The following is a 12,792-nucleotide window of genomic DNA, read 5'->3' as shown; positions in this document are numbered from 1 at the left end:
CCTGGGGCTCTGGACAGATATTAGCTAATACAATGTTCTCGGCAACCCTAGGAATAACTGTTACTTTCCCCATGCTACAGCAGAGAAAGGACAGGCTGCGTGGCCGCCCTTCCTTTTGTACGCTCTCTGCGGTCTTTCTTCTCTTCCCGTTCCTCCGACCTGGAGCCCTTCCCTTTCCTTTTCTCTACCTGCTCCAGAAGCACCAAGCACACGTGTAGATTTCAGGGGCCCCGGTTTTCCAGAAAAACTGATTCAGTGTTATGAGGGTAGAGCCTGAGATGTCTATGTTTATCCCACAAGCCAAGTGACTGCTGTAGGTTTCAGGGAGGCATTCCTTTCCCCTACTTTTTTAGTAGTGCCGTAGTCATCTGTAGGGGTACCCGAGTGCTCTCATCAAGCTACATTTTATCTGCTTCTCAATTTATTTCCTTTATTTCTCAGAGGTTTCATATCTCCAGCTAGGAAAAAAATCTTGTCTACCCCGATCTGGCTACTTCCACCACTTTTTAGAACCAGAGACAACACTTCAAACAGTGCTTCCTCTGACCCCCTCAAACGTGTATCTGTTCATCTTTTCTTAGTCATGTCCCCATCAACCAATTTTCAAGCTCAGCTTCACTTCCCTTTTCTGGCCCTTAAACTGCTTTCTATGTGTGCCTGGTGAAGGAAACTATCTACTCTTGCAAACTATAATAAGCAGTGGTAAGATACTGACCCCAATCACAAAAATGCACTCAGAAATCAGTTCAGTTCAACTCAGTCGCTTGGTCATGTTCAACTCTTTACGACCCCATGGACTACAGCATGCCAGGCCTCCCTGTCTATCCCCAACTCCCAGAGTTTACTCAAACTCATGTGCATTGAGTTGGTGATACCATCCAACCATCTGATCCTCTGTCAACCATTTCTCCTCCTGCCTTCAGTCTTTCCCAGCATCAGGGTCTTTTCAAATGAGTTAGTTCTTTGCATCAGGCTGCCAAAGTATTGAAGTTTTATCTTCAGTATATTCAGGAACTGATTTCGTTTAGGATGGACTGGTTGGATCTCCTTGCAGTCCAAGGGACTCTCAAGAGTCTTCTCCAACACCACAATTCAAAAGCATCAGTTCTGCGCTCAGCTTTCTTTATAGTCCAACTCTCACATCCATACATGACTGCTGGAAAAACCATAGCTTTGACTACACAGACCTTTGTTGGCAAAGTAATGTCTCTGCTTTTTAATATGCTGTCTAGCATATTAAAAGTTGGTTATAACTTTTCTTCCAAGGAACAAGCATCTTTTAATTTCCTGGCTGCAGTCACCATCTGCAGTGATTTTGGAGCCCCCCAAAATAAAGCCTCTCACTGTTTCTATGGTTCCCCCATCTGTTTGCTGCGAAGTAATGGGACCGGGTGCCATGATCTGAGTTTTCTGAGTGTTGAGTTTTAAGCCAACATTTTCACTCTCCTCTTTCACTTTTATCAAGAGACTCTTTAGTTCTTTGCTTTCTACCACAAGGGTGGTGTCATCTGCATATCTGAGGTTATTGATGTCTCTCCTGGCAGTCTTGATTCCACCTTGTGTTTCATCTAGTCCAGTGTTTCTCATGATGTACTCTATATATAAGTTAAATAAGCAGGGTGACATATACAGCCTTGACGTAATCCTTTCCCTATTTGGAACCAGTCTGTTGTTCCATGTCCAGTTCTAATTGTTGCTTCTTGACCTCCATAGAGATTTCTCAGGAGGCAGGTCCGGTGGTCTGCTATACCTAGCTCTTGAAGAATTTTCCACAGTTTATTGTGATCCACACAGTCAAAGGCTTTAGCATAGTCAATAAAGCAGAAGTAGATGCTTTTCTGGAACTCTTGCTTTTTCAATGATCCCACGAGCAATTTGATCTCTGGTTCCTCTGCCTTTTCTAAGTCCAGCTTGAACATCTGGAAGTTCACAGTTCACATACTGTTGAAGCCTGGCTTGGAGAATTTTGAGCATTACTTTACTGGCATGTGAGATGAGTGCAATTGTGTGGTAGCTGAGCATTCTTTGGCATTGCCTTTCTTTGGGATTGGAATGAAAACTGACCTTTTCCAGTCCTGTGGCCACTGCTGAGTTTTCCAAATTTGCTGGCATATTGAGTGCAGCCCTTTCACAGCATCATCTTTTAGGATTTGAAATAGCTCAGCTGAAATTCCATCACCTCCACTAGCTTTGTTCATAGTGATGGTTCCTAAGGCCCACTTACTTCGCATTCCAGGACGTCTGGCTCTCGGTGAGTGATCACACCATCATGATTATCTGGGTTGTGAAGATCTTTTTTGTATAGTTCTTTTGTGTATTCTTGCCACCTCTTCTTAATATCGTTTGCTTCTGTTAGGTCCATACCATTTCTGTCCCTTATTGTGTCTATCTTTACATGAAAAATTCCCTTGGTATCTCTAATTTTCTTGAAGAGATCTCTAATCTTTCCCATTCTGTTGTTTTCCTCTATTTCTTTGCATTGATCACTGAGAAAAGCTTTCTTATCTCTCCTTGCTATTCTTTGGAACTCTGCATTCAAACACATATATCTTTCCTTTTCTCCTTTTCTTTTCACTTCTTTTCATAGCTATTTGTAAGGCCTCCTCAGACAGCCATTTTGCTTTTTTGCATTTCTTTTTCTTGGTGATGGTCTTGATCCCTGCCTCCTGTACAATGTCATGAACCACCATCCATAGTTCTTCAGGCACTCTGTCTATCAGATCTAATCCCTTGAATCTATTTCTCACTTCCACTGTATAATCATAAGGGATTTGATTTCCGTCATACCTGAATGGTCTAGCGGTTTTTCCTTCTTTCTTCAATTTAAGTCTGAATTTGGTGATAAGGAGTTCATGATCTGAGCCACAGTCAGCTCCTGGTCTTGTTTTGGCTGACTGTATAGAGTTTCTCCATCTTTGGCTGCAAAGAATGTAATCAAGCTGATTTTGATATTGACCATCTGGTGATGTCCATGTGTAGTCTTCTTTTGTGTTTTTGGAAGAGTGTGTTTGCTATGACCAGTGAGTTCTCTCGGCAAAACTGTATTGGTCTTTGCCCTGCTTCATTCTGTACTCCAAGGCCAAATTTGCCTGTTACTCTAGGTGGTATTTCTTAACTTCATACTTTTACATTCCAGTCCCCTATAATGAAAAGGGCATCTTTTTTGGGTGTTAGTTCTGCAAGGTCTTGTAGGTCTTCATAGAACCATTCAACTTCAGCTTCTTCAGCATTACTGGTTGAGGCATAGACTTGGATTACTGTAATATTGAATGGTTTGCCTTGGAAACCAACAGAGATTATTCTGTCTTTTTTGAGATTGCATCCAAGTACTGCATTTCAGACTCTTTTGTTGACTAGGATGGCTACTCCATTTCTTCTAAGCGATTCTTGCAAGCGATTCTTGCCCACAGTAGTAGATATAATGGTCACCTGAGTTAAATTCACCCGTTCCAGTCCATTTTATGTTCGCTGATTCCTAAAATGTTGATGTTCACTCTTGCCATCTCCTGTTTGACCACTTCCAATTTGCCTTGATTCATGGACCTAACATTCCAATAATTGAATTACCCTGCCTGGGAATGCCACCATTGCTACTCCCTTCTTGTAACTATAAACTAGTTATCCTTCAAGTTACGCACTTAGCAGGAACACATTGACCACATGGACCTCTCTCCATCCATATTTTATTTTCAAAAATACTCAAAGCTAACTTTGCAATGCTTGCTTTTATCCCTTGGGGAGCAGCAAAGTTAGAGGTTTATCACAGCTGAAAGTGAATGTTGAAATAGAACCATATCTGGCGCTAAACAAACCCAGGATGGTCACTGTAACAGATAGTGTGTGCTTTTGAGATCTCATGGGGGTTAGAAGAGTATCCAAGTTAAAAACTCGGATATGGATTAATTGTCTCTTGCTCGCTCAGATTGGCCAGTAAATTAGTTAAAATACATGTGTATAATGCTGAAAAGGTGATTATAAAGGAAGTGTTTAATGTGTTTAAAGGAAGTATTTTCTTGTATTTTTTGTAGGTATAGGAAGAATGCCTATCTTTTCATGTACTACTTAATCCAGTTCTGCGGCCACTCCTGGATATTTACAAATATGACAGTCAGATTCTTTTCATTTGGAAAAGGTAAAAGCCCAAAACAGTTTTGAATTTTTAACGTTTAATCCTCATTTTCACCTAGTCCTAGTTATAATTTAACTTCTGTGAACTTCACCTAATATCCTTCACTTCTCTGAAATTTAGTGACCATGTTTTTCAGTAAGCATGCTTCATTCTTAATGCAAAAACCAAAACCTGTTTGGAGGAGGCGGTAAGTAAAATGAGGGAAAGGGAAGTGAGTTCTCTTTGAGTAGGCACTGGCTCTGAAAACATAGACATGCCATTGGGGTGTACCATTTCCCTCTTCCTTTTTTGGTTCTGCACCAAACCTTAGCAGATCTGGTGTGTGTTGAAGAAATCTGTGAATTCCTGTGTAACTTTTTCTTTTTCCACGTAGAAATTAGAAATTAACCAGTTCTTGTTTCTTATTCCCCAGGTTTAAGGTAACTGGAAACTACTAACAAATGAAAGACAAACTCTATATTCCCCAATCGTCTATTTAATCCTTTTAAAAGGCAATGTGTCCATAGGAAAATGACACAGTTTGTAGATGACTCATCGCATATAGAGGAGTTAGCGTTAAAGGTTTAAGTCATAAGCTTTCTCCAGTTTCCTGAAAGTAGGGATTTTTAAATGCATTGAAATTTTCAAAAAAATGAATCATTAAATGACTGTCAAAATGAAATTCTTTTCATTTTCCATCCCAACATGGATAAGGGTCATCACAGTTTCCAACTGTTGCATGACTTGACAATTTGAGCAATTGCTGGTTGCAGCTAAAAACAAACATGTAGTGTGTATCTGGGATAAGTCATGCTCTGCTCATCAATTCAGCCTTTGATATCGTGAGAAAATTAATCTTTTTCTGTGATACCATAAACTGTTTGATGTTGCTTTTTTTTTTTTTTACTGCAGATTTGCGGATAAATTCTTGCCTTTGTTAAGAACCTCCAAAGATATAACTTGAGGGCTGTATTTCAACTTTTGAGTGTCGGGAGTCCTCAAGCAGAGGACAGCACAGGTGTTTGGAAAACTTCCTTTTGTTTTTAGGAAAAAAGCATCGCTTCTAGACCTTGGAAGTTAGCTGTGGCTTCGAGGGCCTGTTATAGGTCATTCACAACATGAGTAACAAGACATGAATTTATTCTTATGCTGCCTGGCTTTTCCAGTGGGGGGAAGTGCCTTAGGCAGCAGTATACTTATTTCTTAATTGTGATCTTGCCATCCATAATTAGAGAAGTTGCATTTTATTAAAGAAACACAACCCATTTCTACAGAAGGCAGCTTGAAAAGAACTATGTGGGAGGTCAGTACAATTTCCAAATCAGTGTATAAATTAAGTAGCTCAGTAGCACTCAAGCACCTGGAGTAGGCACCAGCTGCCTTCTCCCTTCAGGGAGCCGTGTGACTTATCATGCTTTTATGGCAAGTAGGACTGTATATGCCTCAGGAATCATCCATAAAGTGGGAATGATAATAGTGTCTACCTCATAGAGCTGCTGAGAAGAGAAACCCTTCGGTAAATTACTATCATGTGAATGATCACTAGGGAGTGAAGACGATAAAGATTTCCCTAGACGTTTCTTAATATGGCAGGATTTCATTTAAAAACCAGCACATTTATTCTATTTAGAGAGACATTTGTTTCTGACCATTTCAGCTCTGTCAAATGTAGTGTTTGTTTGGAGCCCTCTGCAATGGGCCCAACTCACCAAAATCCAGAAAGCACTAACCATGTACGTGCAGGACATAAATGCTATATAGATGGAAGCTGTTATTTGATATCATGGCATCATTAATGCCATTTCATAAAGCTTCTCTGAAATCGTATTTTCTCATCTCTGTCATTTTCTTGTCCATAGACAAGGAATGGGCACAGCAGTTTCTCTAATAAACTCGCTTTCAGCCTGTTTTCACTGATGTAGTCTAGAGTCTGTTTACTTTTATGCTGAAATTCCTTTAGAATCATATAAATGGGGAATAAATGCTTTAGCTTTGGTCATAGAGCCTTCTTTTTCAAGTTTCAAATTCGTTCTGAAAGAGGAGCAATTAAACTGTATAATGATGTGAAGTGCTTTCTTCGGTTACATGGTATTTGTAATTTAGAAATCTAGGAAATTTCTCACATGTACAAAGGAAAATGAAGTAAGGAATCTCAGTTGTATTTCAAACTGCTTCCTAGATTTGGGTTGTGATCTAGATTTTACTTACTATGTCTGTATTTTTAATTCACTGGACACAGATTCAATGGTTGACACTTTTTATGCAATTGGACTTGTGATGCAACTTTGCCAGTCTGTTTCCCTTTTGGAGTTGCTGCACATATATGTTGGCATTGAATCAAACCATCTTCTTCCTAGGTTTTTGCAGGTAGGTCTTAATCACATTGTTTATATTATAGAATCTGTTGCATACATAACTTTGTTCTGTTTACAGCCTCTCGACTTTACTGCAGTGAAAAAGCCAACCTTTGCTAATGTGCAACCCAAGTCACTAACATGGAGAATTCCATGAAAAAGTGACCTCATCCTAAAATACTGCATTGTCAAAATTGCCAGTTGGAAGCATTCAGAGAAATGATGCTTGCTGCTTTGTGCGGCACTATAGTGATCCTCTACTGGGACGAGATTTCATATCCACTGCCCAGTCTCACTATGCCACGGCCTTGGGCAGTGTAGTACAGAGGAAAGGCATAGGATGGGAGCCATTCAGACTTGGGGTTTGGTGCCTGGCTCCTCTACCTACACTGGGATACTTTAACCACCATCATCCAGCTCTTTAGGGAAAAGGACGCCACCTACATTACCTGGAAAAGAATAAATTTGCAAAAAAAAAAATGTACCCTTCATCTAAGTCCAGAGATTAGAATACTCCCCAGCCATTTCTTGTTCATTCTGCCCCTAGTACTGAACGCAGTTACAAAGGAGTGGTCTTTTGTGTTTATTTAGTATAGCATCTACTTGTACAGGCTTCCCTTGTGGCTTAGCTGGTAAAGAATCCTCCTGCAATGCAGGAGACCTGGGTTTGATCCCTGGGTTGGGAAGATCCCCTGGAGAAGGGAAGGGGTTTCTCCAGTATTCTGGCCTAGAGAATTCCATGGACTGTATAGTCCATGGGGTCGCAAATATTTGGATACCACTGAGTAACTTTCACCACTTGTACAGACCTGGGAATGCTGTAGACTTGGCTTCAAATTGGAAAAGACTCTTGAGAGTCCCTTGGACTGCAAGGAGGTCCAACCAGTCCATCCTAAAGGAGATCAGTCCTAAGTGTTCATTGGAAGGACTGATGTTGAAGCTGAAACTCTAATACTTTGGCCACCTGATGAGAAGAGCTGACTCATTTGAAAAGACCCTGATGCTGGGAAAGATTGAGGGCAGGAGGAGAAGGGGATGACAGAGGATGAGATGGTTGGATGGCATCACTGTCTCAATGGACATGGGTTTGGGTAGACTCCGGGAGTTGGTGATGGACAGGGAAGCCTGGCGTGCTGCAGTTCATGGGGCCACAAAGAGTCAGATATGACTGAGCGACTAAACTGAACTGGCTTCAAATTCCAGTTCTATCTCTTAGTTATATGAGTTTAAACAAGTAATGTAATTGTTCTGAGCTTCATTTTCTCATGTGATATGCAAATAGCCTGTATATTCTGGAGTAACTGAGAAAGTGGGTAGGATAAGTTCCTAGCACTTAGTTAAGAATACAATACCTGGTAGCTGTTGCTGTTATTTTAGGTATCATTTGTTCCTCTGCCATGTCTTGAGCCCTAGATGACCGTGTTCCTTTTAAAGGCAGGTTGAAGGAAGATGGGAAATTCACGGGTAGAGATTTAGTATAGGAAATCATTGCTGAATTGAGACAAGAAAAATTAAAAAGTGATATTTTCCATAAGGAGAGATAAGGGTGGCTATATGAACATACATTTAAAATTTACAGAAAAAAGTATTTTCATTAGTATAATTTTAACTATTTGTAAAATAAATGTTAAAAAATGTATAACTAAATGTGACAAATTTGCATTGTAAAAATAATTAAAATATTAGAATCTGATTGTATTGCCAGCACCTAGCAAAGTGCTTAGAACATAAACACCTTAAATTTTGTTGAATGAAATAGTGGCATAGATCTTTATATTAAAATTTGCTGAAATATCATGAAAGTTTAAAAGATGGAAATCAGAGTATAATCCTGAGGAGCCTATCGAGAACTCTGCATTACAAGTTGATAGGAGGTTTTAAATTTTGCTTATTCATTAGACGTGGAGAAATAGTATTAGGATGAAGTTACTTTAGTGTTGAAATATCAAATGTAAAGTAAAAATTGGGGCAATATCTAGAGTACAAACTAAGAATAGTTAGTTAGCTAGCTAAGACCTACATGGAATTGCCTTAAATGTATGTCCTTACAATACGAAAAGGGGTACATACACCTCTGTCCCAGAAAAGTGAAAGTGAAGTCGCTCAGTCGTGTCCGACTCTTAGCGACTCCATGGACTGTAGCCTACCAGGCTCCTCCCTCCATGGGATTCTCCAGGCAAGAGTACTGGAGTGGGTTGCCATTTCCTTCTCCAGGGGATCTTCCTGACCCAGGGATTGAACCCGGGTCTCCTTCATTGCAGACAGCTTCTTTACTGTCTGAGCCACCAGGGAAGAGGCATATTATTTAGGAACAAGATTTATTGATATGTATTATCTGTAAACAACTTAAGATGCATATAGCATTGCTTAACATTAAATGTACAGGCTTCCTGGGTGGCTCAGTGGTAGATAATCTGCCTGCCAAAGCAGGAGACATGGGTTCAATCCCTGGGTCAGGAAGATCCCCTGAAGAAGGAAATGGCAACCCACTCCAATATCCTTGCTGAGAAATCCAGTGGACAGAGGAGCCTGGTGGGCTATAGTCCATGGAGTCACAAAAGATTTGGACACATTTTAGCAACTAAATGCTAATTTTAGAAAACAGAATTAACCCAGGTTAAATGAAAGCTGTATTCTAGCATATGGAATTATTTTTCTTGGAGTATGATCAAATTCATCTGAATCTAAGTCATATTTTCTTTTGGCATACCTTTTTAGACTTTGTACTTTTTTAAGGCTAAATTGGATAATAGTAATTTTATGGTAAAACAGTTTCAAAGTTAAGAGCAGTGTTATTTTAGTTATTTCCAAAGTAGGAAATGCAAATGAGAAACTGGACAGGTAAATTTGTAAGAAAGAAAAGCATCTTAAATATGTCTCAAAGATCTACACAGTATTTCTGCTTTCCAAAAGTATGTAGGCTTGTCCAAAAATAGAAATTGTTATTAGAAATCCGATTTCTTGCAGTTCTAGAAATTCCAGGATATTTAAGCATGATTTTAATCCCTATTAATTGCAACTCTATTAATTTATAGAAGTATGATCACTTGTAATTGGACTGTATCCTGGTTTGGTAATTAAAAAATAATGGCAAGTATACATTGGCACTTTTATTTGAATGTGAGGAGGCAAAGTCTCCTGTTGATGGGGCTCAACTGGTTTTTAAGTCTTTGTTGTTGGGAGGAATCAGGGAATCATCATAGTAGGGAAGACAGTTCTTCTCATCCTGGGCCAATTATTATTAAATTTTTGCTATGATATTTGTCTTCCTCTTTATCTCTTTGAGATTTTATCTGTCCTCTGTTTCTTTTATTCATTTACTATCTTTTCTGAATAGTTTTTCTGAATAGGTTTTCAGAATAGACATGATGTTCAAAAAAGCTTCAAAAACCCATGTGGTCAGGTCCAAAGTTTCATTTTAACCCCCTTCCTTAGAATTCTGTAGACAACTAGAAGAATTCCCACATTATAAGATGACTCTGAGGCCCCTTCTTTAAAATAACCAAACAAAACTCTAAAGCTGTGTAATCATTCTTGGTTTTCCTGTTTCCCCATCTTTAAATGAAGAAACCGTAGTTAAGAATGTAGCTAAGCTACTCACACAATACTCATAGCTGATTGCATACGGTATTTTGAAAAAATGCACAATATCTAGCTACTCTGAAGTAGATTGAAGAGAATTCTGCCCATGTGTGTTATTATTTTGACATTACCTTTGTGACACTGGTAAGTCACAATAGAGTTGTCTTTTTTGTAAACTGCTTTGCCAAAATATGAAGATGAGTAATTCCCCAAAGCAGTAGGAACAATTAGCTAGTTGAGCAATTAGAATCACAGGTATAATATCAATTGATGGTGGTATGTGTTTATATATACATATGTATATGTGTATACATTTTTGTAGCTCACAAAAATATGTTTGTTTTCTTCTGTACATTTTTAAATGTTTTATACTCATCTTTGTTTGACAGGGAAAAGCCATTGTGATTTTCTAATATTACAGTTGCTAAAGGAGAAAGGGCTTCCCTCGTGGCTTAGAGAGTAAAGGATCTGCCAGCAATGCAGGAGACCTGGATTTGATCCCTGGGTTGGGAAGATCCCCTGGAGAAGGAAATAGTAACCCACTCCAGTATTCTTGCCTGGAAAATCCCATGGACAGAGGAGCCTGGTAGGCTACAGTCCATGGGGTCGCAAAGGGTCAGGCACAACTGAGCGAGTAACGCACTAACACTAACCAAAGGAGAAAGAGAGGGTAAGACCTGTTGACAATAACACTATGATAGTTTAACAGAGATGTATATTTTATATATTTTTAAAAAATACAGTTTAGGGGAAAAGAGCAAAACTGCAACAAATAGTTGTTTATATACATCCATTTTTGTAAATAGCAATTGTAAATGGCAATAAAAATTATATCAGGGAAAAAATTTTTGATATTTTAAAATGGGAAAGTAAAAAGGTCCAAAAGTGGCATATAAGTATAGTTAAAAGTGATAATTGAAAACTAGGCCTCTCTTCTGTCCAATCCCTTGCTCTCAAATGAGTGTGCCTATTTCATTAGCTTGATTTTTTTAAAAAGTTGAATTGGAAACTAGTATTTTAGTAGATTTAATCAAAACAACTTGGCTTTTATGGAGCGGAAATGCCATCAACCTTGAAATATTGATTTTGAAGGACTCTGTTCTGACTTTGCTTGTGTAGAAGCCTGAGAAAGAGGTCTTTATTGATATATAATAGCTTTAGGATGTTTCAACTCAAGGAGAGGGGAAAATAATCCACAAAATTAACCTTTGTGTATTGACATTAAGCTGATGTGCCTTTAGGAAACCCTCAGAGTTATCCACTTTACTCCTTTAGCTTTTGAGAGAGGCTTGAAATGCAAAGACTGTACATAACTGAATTAAAATGGCTAAATTCTGTCCCCTGACCTTTGCATCACAATAAACACTGCTGCACATGTATTCATTTGACACAGTTTTTAAATCTATAAATCAAAATCCTGGGAATTATTACCCCCACATTATTGTGATACAGAAATTCCACTTTGTGTTACAGAAATTCCATTTGTGAGCTCAGATTGCAAGAACAATTCCTTTTTTTTTTTTTTTTGCCAATAGCACATCCTCAGGACAAACAGGAGTCTGTTGTCAGAAATCACTCCAAAGATTTCACAGTCGCAGATTTTGTAAGAAAAAATGTAAAGTCTGTCCCCAAGGAGAGTGTCTTAAAACAAACCCTTTTAGAAACAGCAAAGTTTCACCCTAATCTCTTTTAATCCATGAAGCAGGTGCTTCTTTGCATTGGTAGATTAAATAATCTTTTTTTCCCCTATGAAATCATATAATTTTCTCTCCAGTTTTGAGTTGGGAACAGGCTTATATTGTTAGAGATAAAAACTGTACTGAGGATTGTGTCATGCTATGAGATTCTCAAAACTTTGCTTCCTGAAAATGAATTATATACACAGTTCACTCTGTAGGTAGGATTTTTTTTTTCTTTTTTCTTTTTGGTACCTTTTGTATTTCATCAGTGAAGTTCTTCAGTGTGATAGTTATAAAGCTGTTGTTGTTCAGTTGCTAAGTCATGTCTGACTCCTTGCGACCCTGTGAACTGCAACACACCAGGCTTCCCTGTCCTTCACTGTCTCCTGGAGTTTGCTCTAACTCATGTCCATCAAATCAGTGATGCCGTCCAACCTCCTCATTCTCTTTCTCCCCTTTTCCTTTTGCCTTCAATCTTTCCCATCATCAGAGTGTTTTAGTCATAGTATAATTTTAAGGATGCTGAGATTAGCTTTATTTATTTATTGATAGTCTTGACTATCTACAAGAAAAATATATTTTCTTACAAACTATATTTCTTATAAACTAATTACTACTTTAAATTATACTTATTTTTATCTCCAGTATAATGACTTAACACAAAAGTTAAATGACTTACCCAAGTTCACATAAATTGTAAATGGTGGAGCAAAAATTTGGATTTGGGTTAGTTTTCCTGAATACTCAACTATTATGCTACACTTGTTTACAGTGTCTATCTCACAAACTAGGACATAAGTACCTATGTCCTTATAGGCTGGGACATAGCCTACTTCTTAGGCTGGGATTTGATCTTGTTCATCTTGCCATGTTCACTGGGATTCAGAAGAGTGCACTCAATAAATATATATTGTTTGATGAATAAATAAACATATACAAATAGTATTTAAATACTTTTGTCTTACAGAAAATAATTGGTGACTTTTCAAATTTAAGGGTATGTGTCTGAAGTTCTCAACAAAAGTTCATAGGATTAAAGTAGTTTGGGTTATCCTTTTAGTAATGTAAT

The 12,792-nt window shown here is 38.3% G+C and overlaps 1 protein-coding gene across 2 annotated transcripts in view; it reads left to right on the top strand.

The window, feature by feature from the left end:
• HACD4 (3-hydroxyacyl-CoA dehydratase 4) overlaps positions 1–12,792 on the top strand; it is a 51,448-nt gene that overhangs the window by 26,216 nt on the left and 12,440 nt on the right. For both annotated transcript variants that reach the window (XM_069574121.1, XM_069574119.1), the window contains exons 3-4: positions 4,029–4,132; positions 6,348–6,475. In XM_069574121.1, the coding sequence (XP_069430222.1) occupies positions 4,029–4,132; positions 6,348–6,475 (232 nt within the window). The remainder of the gene's footprint in view (positions 1–4,028; positions 4,133–6,347; positions 6,476–12,792) is intronic.

The sequence above is a fragment of the Ovis canadensis genome, chromosome 2 (genome assembly GCF_042477335.2).
Source record: "Ovis canadensis isolate MfBH-ARS-UI-01 breed Bighorn chromosome 2, ARS-UI_OviCan_v2, whole genome shotgun sequence".
NCBI lineage: Eukaryota > Metazoa > Chordata > Mammalia > Artiodactyla > Bovidae > Ovis > Ovis canadensis.
Note: the sequence above shows the minus strand (reverse complement) of the source record. Positions and strands in the feature narration are given on the sequence as shown.